This window comes from Sceloporus occidentalis, unplaced genomic scaffold, assembly GCF_023333645.1.
Source record: "Sceloporus occidentalis isolate IW3139 unplaced genomic scaffold, rSceOcc1.0.p SCAF_1, whole genome shotgun sequence".
In the NCBI taxonomy this organism is placed as follows: domain Eukaryota; kingdom Metazoa; phylum Chordata; class Lepidosauria; order Squamata; family Phrynosomatidae; genus Sceloporus; species Sceloporus occidentalis.
The window spans coordinates 190412778-190437106 of NW_028316981.1; the positions used below are offsets into that span (position 1 = coordinate 190412778).

Genomic DNA, 24329 nt, shown 5'->3' on the forward strand with positions numbered 1-24329 from the left:
GAATGTTGATGGTCTGCATGACTCATTGGCTCTTTTTAATCAGCTTCTGCAGGGGCAGAGGGAGTACAGTAATATCTGCCCAATCTCTGCATCAGGTATAATCAAAACTTTCAATTACTCTTAATTCAGAGGAGGATGGAGCAGTTATCCTGCTGTGGTGGGTGCTACCTGTTGATCCTTTGCCTGAGTCATGCTTATGGGTGTGCATAAAGAAAATAATCTGAGCTGGATGAATAAAACATGCTTCTAATTTTAACTCAGCAGGGGGGAGAGCTCACATTTCCAACTATATGAGAATGGAGAAATGCTAACCAGGAGACATGCTGTCACTTGTCTCAGCCTGTATCTTCCACAGAAGTATTCCAGGTCCCCAATTGTTGTTAGCATGGTTTCATGTGTACCTTTCTAACTCACCATCAAGTGAGTGCACTTTCCATTGCTTCAACATTCCTGGTTTTCATCATCATGCAGAAAAAGCCTTCTCAATAAAGGGACCAAGATTCCCTGATATTCCAAGATTCAGCCTAATATTTAAGCAGCTCTACCTACTCTCTACCTATATAGTACAATACAACCTTTTCATAATTCAGTTGGAGCATTGGGGAGGGGGAAAGATGAGAAAGAACTTCAGTTGCTGGTAGCTAATTATCCAGATTTTTTTTTCATGACCAAGTTCCAAAACACATGTCAATGTCTCTTTTGAATGCATACTGAGCTCAAGCTTTTTGTACTCTGCCCAATAAAAAGAAAGTTGAAGCAATAACTCATTTTCATCAGTAGAGTCGTGCATTTACGATGTATGAAGGAAAAATGCCTTTTAACTGGTGCTCTTTAAAACTCTGAACAGAAAATGTTCAGATATAAATTAATCTCAACAGTTTCATGAGGAGTCTAGCTGTAAGTCATCTGAAGCAAAAATCACATATTTTAAACTAAAAGAAAAACAATAGCATACAGTATTTGATGGTTCCACATAAAGTATATTCAAAAGATCATAAAATTTGGACTGTATCAGTCTACAGTACATGTTATAACTGCAGTTGGAACTGTGCACCAAGAAATGATATAACAACATTTAGCAAGCCGATCTTCACTGCCAGAAGAAAAAAAAACATAACACAATTCTGTTAGACACTGCGATAAGATGATTCCTATTAGGGTGTATGTTTAATAGGGTGTTTCACTGTATGGCAGCACTTTACTGGATAGAAAAAAATTAGATCAAACAAAATAGCCTTGAAATCACTCTCTTTTCAGAACTGTAAAAGTATAATTCTATGTCAAACTCTTGTATGCATTGATGAAATGGGTGTACAGATTACTCCATTCAGAGTCATTCCCAGGTATACATATGGTGGACGAGTTTCTATAACAGACAATAAAAAATAGAAACCACACTATGTAACTTCTTAATACGGTGCCATTGTAAATGGAAAGCATCTCTGTTGGCAAGTGATAGACTGAACGCTGGATAGAAAGGCAAAAGTGTAGAAATACTATACCACAAAGAGTACAATAACATCCAAAATCCACAAAATACTGCACATGCTGCAAGCTTTTGAAGCTCCACTTGCTTCTTCATCAGGCAAAGATGCCAAGAATTATATAGAAGAAAAAACATATAAAATGATGATGTTAGTCACAAGTTTGTATTGACTCAAGGTGTTCTTGGTGTGTTGTTCTATGGAGGGTTATCTATGCAAGCAGGTTTCTACTTCTTCTGGCCATGTGACATTGGGAAGGAGGAGGGACCTGCTTGCATTAATATTCTTCCAAAGAACAACACACCAACAACACTTTGAGAAAATGCAAGCCTGTAATTAACAGTGTCATTTTAGATTTCCCCCCTTCTGTATGATTCTTAACACTTTTGCCTGATGAAGAAGCCAGTGGAATTTTGAATTTTGCATCATTTATTATGTGTATTTTGTATTATTTTCCATGAAAATTTAACAAATACTGTATATAACAAAATAGCATGGAGCGAGCATGGTATAGTGGTTGTAAAACTCTGGAGACCAGGGCTTGAATCCCTACTTGGCCATGGAAACACACTGAGTGACCTTGGTCAAATCTCACTCTCTCAGCCCAGAGAAAGGCAATGGCAAACCACTTCTGAACAAAGAAAACATGACAAAACATGAAAACAAGTTTGCCTTAGGGTTGCAATAAGCTGGAAATGACTTGAAGGCACACAACAACAACAACAACAACAACAACATAAATAACCATATGATATGGTAAAATCACACACAGTGTTTACTTTTTTCAGTCCAACTAGAAGCAATAGGCATAATGAATTAGTTTCATAATTATTACATTTAGGCATTATCATGCATAATCATTATTTAAAATCAGAGATATATAGTGAAGTGTAATCAATATCTAATTGGAAAAGATCATGAAATCCAACAAATACATTCAAAGAATACATCCCAGCTTCAAGTAATTTCATGCCATTTGACATATATCTTGGAACACAATATCTTTATCAGAAAAGTAGACTGATATTTCTTTCTAGAGCCACTGATCTCCATTACGAAAACTGAATTCCATATGTCAGAACTTGTGATATCAAAATATGGGTCAAAGCTGAGGTTAGTATTGTCCTCCTTTTATAAAGGAAAGCCACAGTGGTGTAGCTGAGATATTCAGTATACCAGAGATATGATTCTGAATTTAGATAGAACAGAGGTGGGAAAGCTAATAGACAAATGCCAAATATTTTAAAAGATGCATCTTTTCTATTATATGACTAACATCTGGTAAGGTTTTTTATATTTAGTTAAACCATTACCTCGTTTTTCTCATAATTGATGCAAACTGTTCAAATTTACAACAATCTGAAAATTTGTGCATGCATCTTCCTAAACAATCCTGGTTCCATAAAAGCAGCACAATCTTCTGCATACAATAAAATAAATAAGGGGGCTCTATCTCAGCAAGATTATTTAGGTGAATGTCACCCTGAAGGATGAAATCCGGGGATAGATCATTCAAATAAATATTTAATCAAGGGTCCCCCTCCAATACACCTCTGTTTTACTCTGTCTTATCACTGGTATGCAACTGATTAGACTGTCTTTAAATCTGCATCTGACTTGGACTAATGAACTGTGATTATTGTACTTTGTCTTATCAGAAAAGGTAACCACTTGTCAACTAGAATTGCTATAAAAATGATCAGACACGTTTTAAGAAACTGAATCAGAAACTCACAGTCTGTTCAAATTATTTTTTTTACTATATTTACAATATCTTCCCACTTAATGATGTGGTCTAAAGTAGAATGCCTCCTTTAGAAAGTAATGATCTCAGCACCCACAATGGTATTCTCCTGAAACCATTCTGATAGCTTAAAAGTACAGTACATGCTGTTTCAGAATTTCTCAATAATCAAAAGAACTCTACAGGTCTATAGTTCGAAGGATCCAGTTTCTATCACTAATGATTTACACTAGCTATGAGGAATCACATAAACATCAATGTCTACATGACAAAACTAAAGTAACTTCTTAGTAAATTTTCCATAACTGATGAATTTCTATAGAACTAATTATTTACACTGCCATCACAATTACTGTATTTTTTGGTGTATAAGACTACTTTTTAACCCAGGAAAATCTTCTCAAAAGTTGGGGGTCGTCTTATATGCCGGGTGTCGTCTTATAGGGCAGGTGCTGAAACTTGTGAGCCAGACTGGAGAATCTGCGGTCACTGCATATGGTCGAGGGAGCTCAAAAATGGCCGCGGACACATCCCCACTGTATGCGACGATCATATGAAAGCAGCTACCGCTCTGATAGTCTTGGAGACATGGAGGGCTGGGCAGGCAGGGAGAGCTGACCAATCCAAGCAGGCTTTGTATACAACAAGGTTTCCTGCTAAGTACCTGCATGTCATTTGAATTAAAATTACCATATTGAAATCAAATCTGGTTTTTAATTTTTTTTTATTTGGTGTGCATTGGAAGAGGAGTAGTCTTATATGGCGAGTATATCCCAAACTCTATATTTTAACTGGAAATGTTGGGGGTCGTCTTATATGCCCAGTCGTCTTATACGCTGGAAAATACGGTATATCAGTTCAAAATTAAGTTGCATGCAAGAGAGGTATTTGGCAAAATTATGAATTTGAAAGCATTGCAGCCACGAAATTTGGATACCTGACAATGTGTTTTATACAAAGTCTTCAGATATCAGTGCTCCTTCACGGAAAAGCTCACTGATCCAATAAGCTCCCATCTGTTTCCATTTCTCTATTGTCTGTTTGGGTATGTCTACACCAAATATTGAGTGGTCAACAACAATAAATTGGAGACATTCTCGGAACTAATTGATTAACCCATTTATTCCAGACACATAGAGTCGTTTTAAATAATGGATTTAACATTTTAGTTTTTGCTACTGTCTGTGGCACACGCACAAAAATGGTTGTGATGTTTTATATTGTGGGCTACTGGAGAGTTCTGTCTGGACCCAGGGAATGAATCATCCTAGTGGATGATCTGGATCAACTGACATAACTGGAATGCCTCAAAATACAGTTTAAGGTTTGTAATGGCCAAACCTTCTGATGTACTGGGACTATATTGGGCTGCTTTAAAAAAATCCACATACATGGAACCCCCAAGAGCAATGACTGGTTTTGAATAGCTGTGTATACAGTCAGTTGTCCATATCCATGGATTCTATATCCATGGAGTCAACCATTCAAGCCTTAAAAAATATACAGTATGTGTGTGTATATATATAAAAATCCAAAACATAAATCTTGATCTTGCCATTTTATATAAGGGACACCATTTTATTATGCCATTGTATATAATGAGACTTGAGGATCTATGGATTTTGGTATCCATGGTGAGGGAGGGGTTTCTGGAACTGAACTCTAGATGTTACCAAGGACCCTACTGTATTGCCAAATATTTCTACTCTCCATTCTCATGGAAAATAATACAAAATCTACAACATAAAGACTTAATATCGTTTTTCTCTGATAGTGACACCGCTTGAGATTGATAAAGCACTGGAAACTTTAGATGGGATATTCCTCTTAAAATGGCATGACAGAGTATGGGCAATTGAATTCATGGAGAAACTGGCCTGCCAAATTCAAGCCTCCAAAGAATTATCAACAACAGATAAATTTATTAATATGTGGTATGGCTTTCTTTCACTATGATTCTCCATCTAACCAACAAGCATATTGGAACATTTTTTCTTGATAGTTGTAACTATATTTACCTATGTAATTTTATATAAAAAGAGAGACTGTAGTAAAGAAATAAGACCAGAAGTATGACCAGAAGAACAGCTATGACAGAACTACAGGTAACTTCCACAAATGTAAAGATATTAAATATGAAAGTCAAGATCATCCATGCCATAGTATTTCCAATTTGTATGAATGGTGGTAAAAGCTGGACAGTGAAGAAAGCAGAGAGGAAGAAAATCAATTCATTAAAACATGGCACTGAAGGAGAATTCTACTGATACCGCAGACTGCCAAAAGAGAAATACAGTGTGCCTGTGTCAGCCTTGGGCGCCTTTTACGCAGCTTTCAGCTTATGCTGAAAGCCGTGTGATCGAAGTTGCAATGGTATGCACGCCCATGGCGCACGCACATTGTACGTCATGCATGACTCCCATTATTTTCAGTGGGGCTCAAGCATATGCACTATTTGCCTTATGTGGAAGGGTCCGGAACGGATTGCCCACGTAAGGCAAGGGCGTACTGTAAATAAGTCTGAGAGCTAGTCAAGCCTCAGCTCTTCCTAGAAGCCAAAATAACTAAACTGACATTTTCTAGCTTGGACATATTATGAATTGAAGGCAACCTGACAGCAAATAAAAACAACAAATATGGTTTATGGTAATGACCATGAGCCATGCCTCTCGCTAGACTTTCTGAGGACTCTGAACTGGATTCCCTTTCTGATTAACTGCAGTTCACTCTGTCATCTGAACCCAAACAAACTGTAGCCAATCTTAGCTATAGTCAGATGAAATAAACTTCAAACCTTGAATTACGAATAATACTTGCTTTAAAAAACAGTTAAGAGTAATCACTTTTTAGCCTGGGCAATAATTATTTATTGTAGCCACAGTTTGTGTACCATCTAACCCCAAACCATAGTTGAGACCTATGAACACAACACTGAATTCCGTGGAGCTAAACAGGTAGGCAGTTCTTTATGCCAAATCTGAAAGGTACTTGCAAACAATGCTTCAAAGTTTACAGCATGGAAAGATAGGAATCAGAGTTTATGTATTATACATGTTTTACTTCCATGCCCAGATAATCAAAAACAGTGATGAGCAATCCAGAATGTAGAAGGCATGACAGAAAATTAAATAAAAAGGTAGAAGGAGCATACAAAACCTTTTTCCTTAGAGGAAATGCAAATGGTTTTAAATTATCTTGAAATGTTACTTTGGTTGGTAACTTATAGTCAGGATTGTAATATCAAATCCTTTATGTACACACCACAATAGTCCACAGACCATTCTAAATAAAAGGTAATTTCCAGCTTGACAGGTTATGGGGAGTAAAATAAGGAAAAGAGTCTGAATGCAAAGATATGCACAGCTAATCCCATCCTTTCAGCACTGCCACCAGGAAGAGGTATGAAATTTTGGCTATTGTTCACTATCTTTTCAGGGATAGCCTTTGTGGTATCCAAAGTATCCAAGGAATCTTTCAGATTTCTGTAATAATGACGGGTCCATGAATCAATAAATATTGGTAGCTCTCTTGCAATCATTCAGTATGCCTTTTTAATGAACCAAAGGGGGTTATGTGTAAACTTGTTTCTACTTTAGTAAATATTTTAGTAAATTAAAATTCGTAAGATGGAAAGCAGAAAGGCAGTAGCCTGGGTGGTGTCTTGGTAAGAAAAGCTTTGCACATAAAGGTTCCATTCAGTTAATTGCAACCTGTTGGTAATCTTTGTCATTTAAAAGTGCTTAACTTTCTTTGGATTGTGCCTTTCCATTAATATATGCTTAAATGTACTTTCTGTAATAGTATTTTTACACTCAGGCTGAAATGGGAATTCTCTGTAGATCAAAACTTGCCTTTTCTTTTTGCCATTAAAAAACCCCCAGGAATAGGGTTCCTTACAAACTCTCCCCAATTAACTATATGATCAAAAGTGAACATACTTCACGCCCTCAGTCTCACATTTTGGGATATGATAAAATCACAAGTAATTTGTAACATGACAGTTTCAAATATTCTTCTGAATGATCCTTCATGTGGAGAGCATCTGGCTAAGCTAACAGAATAGCTCTATTCATCTTTTTAGTTTGGTGGTGTGCTGCTGTGTAATAATGGCACGACATGAGAACTACATAAAAAATTTCAATGTCTATCGGTTTAAATGCAGCTAAAGATCCCCTTACTTTAATTAGGTGATGAAAATACTGTTTTTAATAGTTTTGCTTAATTAACTATCACTTCTTCTTTTTTTTTTTAAAAAAAATGAATCCTGTTATTTAAACTCTGTATGGACTTTCGTTTCACAATTATTGTTTTACTCTAACAAATATCAGAAGTGGAACTTGTGTGCCCCTCCAAATGTTATTGGGCTACAATTCTCAGCAGCCCTAGCCAGCACATCCAATGAGAAGGAGTGCTGCAAGTTGTGGTTGAACAGCACCTTGAAGCCTGGATCAGAGAGGATTTTTCAGCTAATAAGGACCTACAGTTTTCTCATGCTGGTTGAGGTTGGCTAGGAACATTCTTCTAAAAATTAAAAATAGACATATTATTGGGGCTTATGCCAAAAGTATAATAATAATTTAATTTAATGCTAATTAAATATGCACTGAAGACTGAAATATGGTTTTAAAAGTCCATTTTTCCCAAAGGAAACCATCATAATCCCTGCAACCAACCTTCATGCATGAAAAAACAGTTGTCATTAAATATCTTGTCATTAATATGTTAAATGATTTTGATAACTCTTTTAATAAAGGTGATATTGACTTAAATCCAATACTATACAAATGGACCACTACCAGCAAAACAGGTCTCCTTCCCTGGATGGGGTGAGCACCGAATACCATCCATTATTCTTTACATGTTAGAAAGTAAAGAACAGCATAATAATAAAAAAGAAGCCATGTTATAAATATCTATGTCATACCTGCACCTCCATTTTAGCAATAGCAATAGAAGCTATATTTCTATACCGCTTTATAGTGCTAAGCTCTCTCTAAGCAGTTTACAATGTGTTAGTCAACTGCCTCCAACAAGCTGGGTACTCATTTTACCAACCTACAAAAGGATGGAAGGCTAAACAGTTAGCAATCCTTAATTCATATTACTGGGTTGGAGCCACATTTCCTCCCACTGGCAGGCATACACAGCATACTCCACCCAGAAAGTGGGCAGGAGAGGAAATTTTCATCAATGCTAGTGGGTGGGGAAGCTATTTTTTTGCAACACTCTTACCCTGTTCTATTGGATTCCCCAGTCTTCCAGTGCAGATTTTCTGGCATCATAGGAGCCGCAGGGGGTGTTAAAATATATTTCTAATTTGTATGGAAAATGTTCAGATGTGTCAATGGTTAACTAAAGTTTAAAATGGTTCCTGTTGAAGGCCAGAAAGCCTAGGCCTGGAAGAACAAGTCTTTAAGGACATTTGCTGAGACATAATATAAACAAATGTATTATTGTTATGCTCTTGTGTAGCATGATGACTTCATGGGAAAGAGGTGTGTCCACTTGGTGGGAAGGTTGATATTTTGAGAGAACAAAGACTGATGTCACATTCGAGCTTCTAGCATGGACTCTGAAAGAGTATAGATATAGTAGCCTGCTGTGAAAGTGTAAATAGCAACAAAGTCAATAAACCCTCATTTGAGTGAAAATCTGTGTTGAAGTTACTTTGTTCCTGAGTTCCAGAGAAGACTGCATCTCTTCCAGTTGGTACCAGTTCAAACCACTGGCAGCACGAGACATCACCCATAACAAAGAGTTTTTTTCCTAACAGGGGGAGGACTAAAAATGGAGAAGCTACAACTGCCCATAGAAACATTCCACTGGATCAGAAGCCTTCTGCAGATGAAGGGCCCTTTCCATCTGCAAAAGGCACATTGTGGATCCAACCCAGAGTTCATGAATCTATTATAATTTTTCCAAATTGTGAGGCTCCTCCTAACATTAATTCTCCATGCAGCTAGACATGTTGATGGGAAATATACAAGAAGACAACCATTATCTTCTCTTCTCAGTCACAGTTAGTTTCATGAACAGCAACTCCAGCCTGAAATAATACATAGTATGATCTACAGTTTCAAATTTTCCAGTTTAAAGAAAAGTTAGCAGCTTATGTAAACACTACAAGACCACCACCATATTTCATTACCCCACAGACAAAGAACACCGAGCCAAATGTTCTGTTATCATGTTGCTACACGTTCCACCATAGGAAACTGACGGGCAATTTTTTAATGAAATCAAACATCCTGTGATTGAGGTTTTTCACAAAGCTTTTTTCTTTTAGCCCAAAAGATAAAAAGAAAGCTTTTTGAATCTTAAGTGAAATGAGCTATTCTCACACAGTCTCAAGAACCATAATTTTTTATAGGTTTTCCTTCCCCTCCCTTCCCTTGCACTTTTACACTTATACTCTACAGAAGAGAGGCAACAAAAGTTCCCCATGGGTTTTAAAGACATCTGAATACTGGCCTCTGGATAATTTTGCTAGTTCATATTAAATGTTTGTGGTACTTTAAACATCAGCATTGCTCCTGGTATTAACACTAGATAGTTTGCTTTAATGCTGAACATTTAAAACATGAGAACAATACAAAGCAAAGTAACCACATTCACATTTTAAATAAAAGCCACGATTTTCAAAGAGAAGTCATGTAACACTATTGTATCAGGACAACACAGTTTTGTGACATTTTAAAGTCTGTCAGCAGAAAAATGGTTAGAAATGAAAACGTCAAGACAAGAAAAGGCTGGAGGCACTTAATGGACACTGTTCCCTTTTACACCTTCAGAATATATAATTTTTTAAAAAAATCCTTTCTTCTGATACTTTGCTTCCAGATGCGTTTCTCCACATCTCCACAAAGCCTGTTGACTTTTTCTGATACAAAAATGACGGCGTATTCCATAATGTGAAGTCAAGTCAACTGCACTCTTGTCATTCATATCTACCCAAGAGTGATAGCAGTAGGAGCAAAAACACCAATTTCAGACCTACCAACTAAACAGCACTAATGTTACCATGACTGAAATCTGAGTCTTTAAGAAAGTACTGTAGCCAGTGGCACTACTTCCACAAATAACAATAGATCAGTTCCAGAACCTGCTGGATCTCAAAAGAAAGGTTAACATTTACTGGTAGTTAAAGCTATAAAAGCCAGAGTTACAAATGCATTTTTGGTTACATTGCCATTTTAAAAAATCAACTCTATAACTGAAAAGTTTTTAGGGAGACAATTGTATCTTTCATGTTCTTAGACATTCTTAAACACTTATGTGGTAGGGGTGATTATAAGTTTTATTTAAAATATTTCTATATCGCTTTTCCATTTCCACAAATACTGAAGAAGTTTGCAACAATGCCATATCTTTCTAGCTTCAAGAAGAAAATAGCCTCTGTGTTTCATAATATAAAATGGAAAACACTATTTTAGTCCAGCTGTAACACAGCTAGAACCATGGTATAAAAATAAAGGAGTCTATTTAGCCACATCCTTTCTATGTTTTACAACCTTTGCCCACACTAAGAGAGAAGGCAATTAAAAACCCACCTTTGAAATAAAATGAAAGACCACCTTCTGTCTACAAGGAAAGGTTTATCAAGGGAAAACCTAATGATGATTTCTCCACAGTGAATTATTTACTGCCTGTTCCAGACAGTTTAAAAAGTCTTTGAACAAGACAGGGTAAAATGACAAACTGAGACTGCTAGGAAGCTAAAACCGATTTAGCCCAAGATTTTTGTGTGTGTGTTTTAAAAAATTCCACTTTATTTCCAGACAGCCATGCCTTAAAAGAAAACGTGGGTATCCCATATGACTCTTTTATGTCATAGGGACATTTTAATTTGTTTCTGAAATAAGGAGTTTCAGTGGGGTGTGCTTGACTTCTTACCATTTAAAATCTTTAAAATTAATTTGAGTAAGATTTGTTTACTTAATGGTTTTTAAAAACATTTATATTGTATATTGATTTAATTGTGCTTTGTTTTAGCCCTCATTATTCTTCATCTGAGGAAGGAGACTCTGGGCCGAAACAGATGCCCCTGAAGGGGCAGCATGATGCCGCCCCTTTGATTGCCAGATTGCAGCCGTGGCAACCACATGCTGTGGCCCCGATCCGGCTTTTTGAGGGCCCAAAAAGATGAGCAGAAAGCCATTCCTTTTTGAGCCAGCAAAAAGCTGGTTTTTCCACCGCAGCTGCAGCTCTGTGGCCGTATGAATGCTGCAGCCCTGGAGCACTGCAAAGCTACCCACCGGGTGGGTGGCTTCACGGTGGCTTCCTGCCAGCTTGGGGGCATGAATCGTCTAAATGACACCCCCCAAACTGCCGGGAAGCTGCCATAAAGAGGTCATCTGTTTCACCCCTCAGTCTGCAAAAGCTTATGCTACAACTTGTTTTGCTGAGTTAATCTCAACGGTGCTGCAAGAGCCCTCTGCATACTGGAAACATGCAGGCAGTTTATCAGGGGGCTCAGCACTGCCTTGATATCCTCTATGGTTGTATTTACTGTATATGGTGGTACGTGCACTGATCATCTCTCGACTCAATTTCTGCAATGTGTGCTACAGGACTGTCTCATCTGCCACTCCAAAACTTTGGAAAGACCGTCCGGAGAGGATCCATCTTACGATTCTTGACACTTTAAAGAAGGCTGTCAAGACAGATGTCTTCAAGCAGGCCTTCTCTGACTGACCGTCCCGTAACATTTGTATAGTTGCCCGTGTCTGCCTCATGATGCCTCATTTTTAAATTGCGTTTTTTAATAATTTCTAATTTATTAATTTAATTGTTTTTTATAATTGTTGTTGGTTAGTTGAAATGGGAGTTTAAGGGGATTGTGTTGTTTTATCTTATATATATTTTGTATTCCCATGTCATACCTCCCCAAAATTCTCTGCAGGAATGTTTTCTAAGGGTGGTTTTTTTTTTGTTTTTTTTTTGCTGGGTTCCAGAAACTTTTTCTCTGTTACTGGGAGTACCACATTATTAGTAACCTATTGCTGCTACTGCCATTGCTACAACTACATGAAAGGAATTAGATTTTGGATGCCCTCAGAACTTGCTGCCCATAGTTACACCACAGGCCACTCCTCCTTACTTTGGAGTGGATATGCACTGTATAATGTACTAATTCTCATTGCAATTACTGGGTAGATATGCAAGACAGGTAGTTGGGAGAAAACATGCTCTGTAGCTCTCCCAAACAGTCCTGGAGGTTACATAACCTCTTGAAACCATTCCACTTCATAGTAGCGTGCATCAGCTGCCACTAACTAGTAGTAGGTAAAAACCAAATGACTAAAAAAGGTGTAGCTCGTGTCGAGGCAAACTCTACTCGAAGACAAAACCATAAAAGGGGAGAACACACACAAGGAATAACAAAGGTGAAGGCAAAGAAGCCATTAGAAAGAGCAAAAGCTGATGAAAGAAATACGTACTTTCAAAGGCTGTGTAAGTCAGTATGATAACTCTGATATTTAAGAACCTTATAAATAAAAACCATCAAGCCTAATTCCCCCAAATGCATGGATTGACTATTTCATATACTTTCATGAATGGGAGGCAGTAAACTTGGGGCTGAGGAATCACTGAAAGTTCTTGAAGAATGAGCAGTTTTAGTCCATTGACACATGGAAACAAAACTGTTGACATCGAACCCCAGAGGGAAAAAGGAAAGATTATAGCAACTTTTTATTTGCTATAACTTAACTAGAATAATAATGGCAGAGGTTTATACTTATTGTCAAATATCTCATTTTCATCTACAGTAATCACCTCAGCCATATACAACAATGCATCATGTTCAAATAGTTCACCTCCTTCCTTTAATAATGAATACCACTAACAGACATTAACCTCCAAGCATCATTTGCAATCCCTTATCTAATTTGACAAGCAACAGGTCTGGGTTCTTGGAACAGTATGATTTCCATGCCAAAGGATAATCTATTTGTCATTCATTTTCTGCTTTTGAATCTCTCAAATGAATCAACAATATATTCTACAGAAATATGAAGTTCAAATACAGTTCCCTTACATTTCTAAATTTTAGCTTGCATTGTAATATATAAAGGCATGTCTGTTACTCACAAGCCACAACACTTACTAAGATTAGTGTTCCAGATTTAAAATCGCGCGGAGAGACAACACAATAAGAGAATGCCTGGTGCAAATCATAGAATCAAACTCACCAAAGACAGCAAGGAAGGCAATAGAGAGTGGAGAAGCTGTCATGTTCATCCCTGCTCTACCTTACTGCATAATTTGAACATCTGAATATGTCTATCAGCCAACACAATAATCATCAACACAACTTTCCAAATCACCTAGTGCCAAGTCAACACAAAACATTGTTCAATGGAGACACATTCAGCAAGTTGCCAAACTGAAACATCAAGCAATGAACATACTTAGATGACTCTACCATGAAGTGAGCCTAGGATTTAGGGACAACAAGCAGAAGTAGGCAAGCAATTAGGCATTCTGACTAAGGACAAACCATTTCTATCACACACAGAATTTACACAGACTTCTCCTGTTCAAAGTTTTAATATATTATTCATTCTACAGACTTGTTTTACAGTCATCAAATACTCCAGACTCTAAGAAGTTAGTTTCCATACACACACACAAAAGGTATAAAACTTGTTTCCTGGCATTCGGAGGCTATTCTACTGGAAAATTTATTTTACTTCACATTACTTTTTGGGTGCATCTCCACTGTAGAAATAATGCAGTTTGATACCACTTTAACTGTCATGGTGCCATCCTACAGAATCCTGGTATTTGTAGTTTTCTGAGGCACCTGCACTCTTTACCAGGGAAGACTTTGTAAAACTACAAATCCCAGGATTCAATATAGCACTTAAAGGGTTTTCAAGCTGCATTATTTCTACAGTGTAGATACACCCTACAATTACTAATAAACAAACCAAAAAAATCAAAGCAGTTACAGCCAATTTCCAGGATTCTGCATTACACACAGAACCCATTTTGATACTAATACAGTCCAAACAGGACAACAATAAACACAACAAATCTTACAGGAGTGCCCTCCTCCCAAGAAAGAAATACAAAGCCTTACGTCAGATTTCGAGGACATGTTCTCTTCCATGTCGGAATCATTAGGGTCCACAATATCATCAAAAGGTGGTAACATATTTTTCTTCTTCTCCAGTGTCTCACTTTCCATTTTGACTCTCCCAATTTTAAAGTGAGATTTATCCTTTGTCTGTCTTTTGTCAGCAGTGGAACAAGTAAGTATCAGTGGGGGAGCATTAGAAAAACTTTTAAATAAAGCTTCTGAGCCACTTTTCTTCTTCTTTTTGGCTGCAAGATCCTCAGAATCCATGCCAGGAGGCCTTTTTGTAGGGGCCTTCTTGTCTTGTTGCTGTCCACCTGTTAAGCTAAGTATGTTATTTTCAGATTTTGGCTCCTTTGACATAGGTTTGGGTTCCTTGAAGGCCATCTTAGGAACAATTTTTTCATCCTTCAGTGGTTTGTTTTCTTTGGGTTTCTTAGAGGATTCTTTGGAAGATTTGATATGTTCCCTGGAAGGTTCTTTGAAGGCACTTTTATGTTCTTTAGAGTCTTTAGGTGGTTTCTCCTTGTGCTCCTTTGTTAATTTATGGGGTTTTGAAAAACTGTTACTACTGCTGCTGCTAGTGCTTACACTTTTACTTGGGTCCTGCAACAATGGAAATCACAAAGTTAACAGTGGTCTAGTCTTTTATGTTTGAGGTACAGACATAAGACTTTGCAACCTCTCTTTACATCTGCCAAATTTTGTAAAAACCCACATTACTTGGATTAAAGAACAACCCAGAGAGTAAAGACTAATGGGTGAAGTCCACTGCATAAATGAAGCAGTTTGACACCAACTGCTATGACTCTATCCTTTGGAATCCCGGGATTTGAAGTTTAATGAAAAACAAGAGTCTCTGACAGAACAGAATGAATACTTCACCAAACTGCAAATCCCAGGATTTCATAGGATAGAGTCATGGCAGTTAAAGTGGTGTCAAACTGCTTTAATTGTTCAGTGTGGCTGTAACCTAAAAATACAGTGAAAACATAATAAAGCTATACATGTATTTGTGAAGAGGTCACAAAAAGCACTTTTTCCCTAGTGAGATTACAAAGAATACAGTTCATCAATGTGTTCTTAATAGAGATTTTTAGATGATAAGCTGTCTGCAAAGCAATGAATAACAGAGCATCTCAAGGTCAGCAGTCTCTAGATAGAAAGAAATGGTTAACATTTTGACGTCTTACCATTTCCATCACGTTTATACATACATATCATTGTATGGGAAAACCCGAGCAGTGTAGTGGTTTCAGTCTGTCTGAATGTTGGATTATGACTCTGGAAACCAGGGTTCGAATCCCCACTGAACTACAGAAACTCACTGAGTGACCTTGGGGAAGGCACTTTCTCTCAGCCTTAGAGAAAGGTAGGGCAAAGGCAAACCGCCTCTGATCAAATTTTGCCAAGATTATTATTATTAAGAAAACTCCACAACAGGTTTGCCTTAGTGTCAGAAACAACTTGAAGGCATACAACAACAACAACAATTGCATAAGGTTGTCCATTGCATTGACTTAAAAGAAGTATTTAGCAATGACACAAAACCAAAATAAAAGTATACCAAGAACATGGGATTACTGAAAGGATGTTATTTAAGCACCTGGAATAGTTAAGTATGTCATGATTCTGATTTCACTTCTGTATAAAAGAGAAGTACACAGCTTGCATAGGGGAGGCCTACAAAAATACATTATTTTGGATGCTTGAAAAACAGTCCCAGCTATATGCAAAGGAGACAGAACCATAAACCTACTGCAAAGGCTCTTTTTCAAGATGCAAGCAATGACTCCCAGAAACCAATGCAACTTGTCTGAGGCACTTTTCCAAGACACAGAGGTTTACTGGAAATAAAATTCTCCACATTTTCAGCAACCTCAGTCACTACTCAGACATGCATATATCCATGGATTTCTTGTATGATTGAAATTAGCATCTTCAGTAGTGATACCTAAAAAAAATATTATTTTATGGAATTGCATTGAAATCACTTAGAAACTAGTAACACAGTGATGTACAGGCTGCTCTTCCTAGAATATCACTTTAAAGTAGTATCTCATACTAGCTGCATTCAGACATTCAGACACAATACTAAATTATGGTATTCGCATCACAAGAATGAACCTTAACGAACTTCAGAGATGGCCCAGCTCCCTGGTTAAAGGATTTCAAGAAGTATGGTTAGGAAATACCTTTGCTGGAGACCCTAAAAAGCTTCCGCCCATCATACAACCAACAATACTGGGCTAGAGGGATCAGTTCAATAGTTCTACTCAATGTAGCAGTCAATACTCAAGCACTATCTGGTAGTTTATCTTGCAGGGGCCACATTGCATTAATTCTAACAAAATTTAAATTTTTAAAAATGAGAAAACAAATCCCAACATTCATGAGCATTCATACAGAAGGAAAAGGGAGGGCGATCCAGGAAAAGCCAATCATTTGCTGCATCTAGTAACATGCTAGCATACATTAAAGCATTAACCACACTTCTGTTGTGTACCTTCAAGTCATTTCTGAGTTATGACAACCCTATGGTGAAGCTATCATGGGGTTTTCTTGGTAAGATTTGTTCAGAGTGGGTTTGCCTTTGCCCTCATTTGAGGCGTAGTACATATGACTCACTCAAGTCACCCAGTGGGTATCTATGGTTGGGTAGGCATTTGAAACCAGGTCTCCAGAGTTGTAGCCTAACATTAAAATCACTATACTGCACTGGCTCTCTTAACCATGCTTACCTGGAATTAATAACGTTATGTTGGAACTTATCCCTAGCTGAGCATGAAAAAGGTCCCCGCCTCAGGCTGACATTATAAAACAAACAGCATTCTGTTCACTCTTTTCCTTGTTGACTTGTCATTGTGAGCTCATGTTATAAATGTGGCATTTGTGTTTGGCTGACCACAGGGCAATTTGATTTAAATGTAAACAATAATAAAAATTGGGGGAGGGGGCAGATCTTGAGAAGTATAGCAATTCTATTGGCTTCTTAAGTACTGTACCTCATATTGTTTAATTACTCAAATTTACACCAAAACATTTGAAGCTGCATTGCAGTATTTGATGTATTATCTCTGCTAGAAAACATCAATGGGAGTTTAATATATAAAATTTAATGAATTACTTCTTAAATTACTATTAGTGATTATAAAGATATGATTTCCTTATTTTTTAAATATACACACACACACACACACACACACACACACTTCTGGCCTTTCTTTTGGTACAGTACCTAAGGCAACATCCTCAAAATCTTGTGAATGGATTCAGAAAGCCTATTTAAATTACAGTAAGAAAAAAAGTCTGGTCTCAAGTAGTTTCACCATTTTGCTGGACAAAATCAGAAGAGGATAAACTGTATAAATGCACAATTCAGTTTCACATAGTGGTGCACTATTTTGATTTTTTTTTTAAAGTTACAATATGAGAAGCATAAGCTCAACAAGTGTTAAGTATAGGAAAAGCACTAAAAGGAGGACAACATGAGAGCCATAGGCAGACCATCTTTACCTCATGGCTGTGCCCATGTAAGCACCATGTAATGAGGTGATGAGGGTCTCATCTCCCATTCCAACACCCTCTGGCCAGTACAAGATATTTCACTCTACAGTATATGAGTAGAAGGAAGGAATACAGACAGTATGGTATGCAGGCAAAAGACAATGCTATTAAAGGCTATGACAGACAAAAAGCCAATGGGAACACTGCATTTTTCTTAAAGACGATCTTTTCATTTTAATTGTTTAAAAACCTGTTAATTCTCCCCAAATCATAAGTATAGTTTTTTTCCTCACCATCTTCCAAATTATTAAAGATAAACCCAGCATAAATTAGTGTCAGCCAAGTACATTTGAAACCACTGGAAAAGAATGCAAATCTTGAAACTCATGGCTAAATTATTGGCTGTCCATTGGCATTAATTCTGTAGTTCAGTGCTACTCAAAGTGGCGGTCCCTGGACTGGTGCCAATCCCTGAACCATTGGCTGCCCCTCCCTGGCAAGTTTATAGGAGAGAAAGAAATAATTGTACCCAATGGCCACAAATTTAGTGCCAATATCTGTCTCACTGGAAAACAGTAATTGCTGGCACCACATATCAGACAGCTGAGAAGCACCGCTGAGGATAGCATATCACCCATATGTAAATATGGGTGGAATTAAAAGGCTTGAAAGGCAATCTAGCTTCATTTCATGAAATTGTTTTTGAGCAAACTGAGCAGATTATCTGCTGTAGAAAGCAACTACCATTTAGGTAAACCCATAGAAATTTTCCCAATAAGCAGGATAAGTGTACAGGATGTAATGTAATGTGGAACTGACTCTTAGTTTGCCTTCCTCAGTGAACCATGCATGCAGAACCAACAGTGGGGAACAGAGTTGTCACCAAGTTACAACAGAATCACAAGATATTGCCCAAGATCCAAGGAAACCACTGTACACAAATGGGGGTGATTTGCCATTCCCCCTTCTACTTGTAGCCAATTCTATATGATCATCAAGAAAATATACAGAATGGGATAAGACTGGATTCCCAACATGTGTAAAGGGTCCATTTTCATGTATGTTAGATATGGATAATGAGCACAATGCATCATAATTGTGTGAGATCCAAAAATTATTTCAAATGTTCCATTTCACATTACGCTGACTTTGCCATATAAAAATTAGCTAACTCCTTAGGAATTTATAAAACAGATGAATCTATATTGTTATAAAGGTTTTTGATAAATTTTAAATGCAATTAACATCAAAAGTTAACTGAGGCAAAACAATAACCACTAACAAGTGGTTACAGAAAACTATGCATTGACCATATATTCTATTCTGCTGCATTGTATTTCAGTTCATTTCAGTTCTAGACTGAATCTATTGGAGTTTAAAATACAATATACAACAAAATTACAAAATGCATATTCAGATGCACACAAAAACACAACTAGCTAATATTATGAAACAAAAATGCCCTCAGCGACCTCACCATTTTATCTTATTTATCTCAATCCAAAAGGATTTACTTGGGAATTTGTGGTTGACTAAGAAACAGTATCATTTATTTAAATGGCTATATCCTTAAGTTCTGATGTTAATACCTTTACAATTAAAACACTTTCCAATGTAACATAAAACGTAAAAGCAGTACATAGCAAATAAAAACACATTGAAGGGTTCCTTTTTAAGAGGAAGATCTCCATCAGCTTCTATAAATTCTGTTACAAGATGTAAGAAGAGACTCCTTAGATGGAAATTCAAGAGCCCAAGTCCATTCACCAAAAAGACCTATTCCCTAGTCCCAACTGGACATAGTTCAGGGATTGTTTGGAAAAGGGGGAGGGGGGAGCTCTGAAAATGATTTCAATAGGTAGGCAGATCTGTACATAAGAAAACGGTCCTTAATTAGTCATAAACCACTCTGAGAATTAAAAGTCATCACCAACGCTTTGAATTATACCCAGGAACAAACTGGAGGCTCAGGCAACTCCTTCAGCAGGGGAGTCACATTCCATTATCACAGCTTTGCAGATGAAAGAACATAAACCATAATCACTGCATGGTTTAATTTCTGATCATATGCTATGCATTAGATCATCAAGTGTAAAGCTATGTGGTAGAAACAATTGTATCAGAGACATTAACATTTTATATCTGCTAGACATGGGGTAGTTCATTGCATAGAAGTAGTTATAAACCACACATTTTTTAAAAAAACAAACAAGTGGAAAGAAACCCTAACATTCATGGGTCATAAATCTATCTTTAAATGATGGTTACTCCACTGATTTAGGTATTGCTTTGAACTTGTTACTTCTTGGCTCATTGACCATGCAACATTCAGAACTGTCGCTGAAGGCACACCCCCATATCTAATACCAGGGCATGTCTCACCTTTGGCCCATGAGATGATTTCTTCTTCACTTCAGAAAAAGACAAGGAATTACTGGAAAGATTGGGGAGGTGAAGACTTTGCCCTGAAGCAGCTGATGATCCATCTGACATTACCATGATCTATGGCAAAAGGGAATTTAAAATATTAGTAACATTTATAAAATAGCTAAGGCTATAAAGCAAGGGCTCTTGGGAAGTGGACACTTAAATACCATGAATAAATGGGCAACTCCGGTTTCTTCTGCTGGCTGTGTGCAACTGACAACATTAGTTTTATTGCCATCATTTTGCCTTCACAGTAAACTGAAAGGACAAACTGAAGCAATAACAAAACAACGCTGTTAGACGCCCAGAAACATCTTAGGGATGTGAGGGGAAGTGGTGGAGATAATTTGAGGAAAATAACATGAAAGTTATTAATTTGTTTTAGCTTGATTTCCTCATACCTCACAGTGAGCAGTGCAGGACCAAGACAATTTTTTGTTTTTTGACTATCCTTCTTATCCTTGTACCCCAGGAAGCTCCCATTTAAAACTAATGAATAATGGTATAAAATGGCAGGATGCTTTTCTATACTTCTCAGCAGAGATGGGATGCTAGGTAGGAGCCTGAAATCTTAATTTCCCCACCCGCAAGTGTCCTTTTGTTTCAAGCAACTGCAGTGAATCCTACCATGGAGTCATCTATTATCTGGCAGTTGAAGGCAAGCTATATCCTGAGGCATCTTCCCTTACCTGATTTCCTTTAACATAGTTTACAATACACAGTGAGGCAATCAAGATAAATGCTAGGGGTGCCTGATGTTAAAACCTCTACCCAGCTCTCAGGTACACCTGCCATGACTGCTACAGTGGCAGGAATGCTTTGCATCAAGGAAGAAGCATTAAACCTGTGTTGGGGTAACAGCAGAAAACACAGACTCACAATCTGGATGCATTCCTGGATGGCTCAGGTTTTAGTGATGTGCAGGAGAGTGTTTGCTATTGAGACCAATGCTCTTGTCCCTTGAGATGTCTGACCTGACCATAGGACTCCTTAGGATTATGCTAACATGCTCTATACAGAGCAACTTTCAAAAAGCTGGCCCAAGTGGAATGGGACTGTAGGGAGCTGCAGGCCAAAACATCTGGTGGATCAAAAGTTGCCCATCCCTGCCATAATGTTTGGTACAAGATATCATGGTTCTCAGAAGAAAGAAAGAGCTACAGTTCACTTGATTTCACAGTTCCTACTACAAACACTGAATAGGATTCATCAGGGCTTAAAAAGCAACTATGGCTGAGATTCAGTTAGCAGACAGGTGGAACAGAAGTTCACCTATCATTCCATCTACAGTAGTTGTGTAGGGTGTGTGTGTGGAGGCGACTTTTCTTCCCTGCTTCTTCCCAGATGAAAGTAATTCACAGCAGATGGGGTCTCCCCAGTGCAGCTCCACACCCCCAGCAACCAATTTGGCTGTGTGTGGGGCATCTATGCACGGTCTCGTTATTTTTATGCAACTGGGGAAGAAACAGCAGCATCCACTCCCAGGGTAAGGTTTCCCTGAGGGCATCTTGAACATGCCCAGGCACAACCTTGCAACCTGCATGAAAGTAATCACAGCCATAGAAGTATGAGATTGATGTGGGTCTGCAATGGACCCCCACACTCCCCCTGCCCCACTACCACAACCATCCAAAAAGAGCCTGAACTTTTAAGAGCCACCATTACAGCTGTTGTTCAGTGCTGGCATCCTCACTCTTACTCAAAACACTACTTTCCCTGTACTCTTTCTCCTATGGAAAAGGAATGGGGGAAAATGGTGGTGGTGAAGACTTTTTATTTTGGCATGCAAGGACAATGACAGTGGGCACTACCACTTCACTTTTTCAGTCTTCCCCCTTGTTCTCTTTCCATGGCATGGACAAGAAAGGGGAGGCAGTTCCCAGTGATTGTGACTGACTGTGAGCTCAGAAGCCTGTCCATCCCCAATTTGGCTAATCTGAGTGCTTGCCTGCTCCCTCTCTTCCAAGGTCTCCTCAGTGCTGCACAAAACCAAGTGTTTGATATACAGACAGCTGTTATAGTACTAGTGACTATTAACCCATAGACTTTGGGACTGATGACAAGTTGTGATTCTAGCCTCAAATCAAGAGCTTTCTCTTTATCACACTATACTCTTATAGTGCTACTATTCCACTTTGACTGCTCTAGCTGCCTCCTGTTGCATTCTGGGATTTGCAGTTTTAAGGAGGGGTATTTAGAATTCTCAGGCAGAGAAGGAGGCAGCTAGAGCAGTCAAAGTGGAATAGTAGCACTATAAGAGTATAGTGTGATAAACATCAATTTGATTCCAGTTAGTGGGCCACTCAGCCCACTAACATGCAGAACAGTCTTTTCAACAAAGAGCAGATTACTTGCTTGACCTTACTGTTATGCTGAAAGTTTCTGCACCTGAACCATTCCTAGAAGGGTATTTAACACCTAGCACTGTTGGGATTAGGCTAAGCCTAGTTTGTGTGTGTATATATATATATATATATATATATATCCTCACATATATATGAGCTCAATCTATACATGAAACCGACATTCCAGACAGTACTTCTATTATGTCTACAATGTTAGACAGAAGCAAATAGGTTTTTAATATCCAAATTTGGTTAAATTTTGCACTTTGTTTAAATTAAATACACTAATTATTAATTTTAAAGGCTGAACATTAGTTTACATGGTTACTTTTGCTGTAGAGAACTTCTTCTCTCTCCCTCTCTCTCTCTATATATATATATATATCAAACAAAGCACAAACAAAACGTACTCTACTGGGGGCAGGAAATCCTATATCTTGCCACAACCACAGCAAGCAATAAAGTGTGAAGAAGTCTTTCAAAACCTTTGTTTCTTGGGAAAACCACAAGATGGAACATGTACTGGTTATAAATACTGAATAAAGTTAACAAGCATTAAAATGTTTTTGGTCTTGAGTCTGAGACAGAAGGCATCCCTAATATTGACTTTATTGAGCAGTCAGTTTCTTAAGCCTCTTTTGCAACTACAGTATAAACAACAAACTAAAGAAGTGGAGTTGGGTGCTGATGTGACAAGGAAGGCATTCTTAGAATAATTCCAAGACTGATTACGTATCTGTGATTATTAATGCAGGGAAGACAGTGCAGGTATTTTTGTATTCATCCACCTGAAGTAAAAAAAAAAAAAAAACGATTCAAAGGTCCTGTGACACAGGAGCATGCCTTTGTCTCTATCTTTTTTCTTTCACTTATAGAGCTATGAAAACATCCATGTATAGTGATGGCAATAATAGTAGCAGGTGCTATTTCTCTTTTGTTATGTTTTTTGCAGCCAGAGAAGTAGCCCAGAAAAGTAAAAATCAATTACTAATGAAAGAAACACAGAAAACAAAGGGTACGCTTTAAGTGTCACTTGAGAAAATGGCCTTAGTTATGTATCAGGTATCTAGCTACACATCTGACAAGCAAAGATCAGGGACAGGAAAAAGCAATTTGACCTTAAGCAAACTGGTAGCAGCAGCTCTGTAATTACCTTTTCACTGGTGCAGGACAGAGATACTCTAGGGAAAATATTAACTATGTACAACTTCTCTGATACTGCTACCTTGATGGGGAGAGTTCTTATCCGTTTTGCATCAGAAACATTCTTAAGGCCGTTGTTAACAAGTATAAAGCTTTTTTCTCCCAGTAAATATTGGTCTTTTGTCTGTTATGCTTGAATGCTCATATAAAGATGATTGAAGGACTAAACATAGACAGGAAGACTGAACATAGTTTAGAAAAAGGAATGCCACTGTATTTAAACCACACCGTTCACTTTCTTTGTAATACCAAACACTGGTTTGCCGAATAACTTCTTTTTATTTATTTCACACAGCTGAATGGTTCTTAGGATCGTTTACCAAAAAAAAGTTAAAAGAGAAGAAGAAGAAAAATAACAACCCATAAGATCAATTAAGGCCCGTGATAGCAAGCCAGCTGTAACAAAAACACAGAAAGTGACTTGCATCCAAAAGTTTACAAGGAAATTATGTGGGTCTCCCTGGGGAGAGAATTCTACAAATGGAGCACTAGTACTAAAAATGTTCCTTCCCCTATTCCCCAAATCAGATGGCAAA

The 24329-nt window shown here is 37.7% G+C and overlaps 1 protein-coding gene across 4 annotated transcripts in view; it reads right to left on the reverse strand.

The window, feature by feature from the left end:
• The window catches only part of MLLT3 (MLLT3 super elongation complex subunit), a 144346-nt gene that overhangs the window by 30586 nt on the left and 89431 nt on the right, over nucleotides 1–24329 (reverse strand). For 3 of the 4 annotated variants that reach the window (XM_089487842.1, XM_089487855.1, XM_089487862.1), the window contains 2 exons: nucleotides 20201–20320; nucleotides 14315–14917 (listed from right to left, as the gene is read on the reverse strand). In XM_089487842.1, coding sequence (XP_089343968.1) covers nucleotides 14315–14917; nucleotides 20201–20320 — 723 coding nt within the window. The remainder of the gene's footprint in view (nucleotides 1–14314; nucleotides 14918–20200; nucleotides 20321–24329) is intronic. The other variant, XM_089487849.1, reaches the window with a different exon arrangement.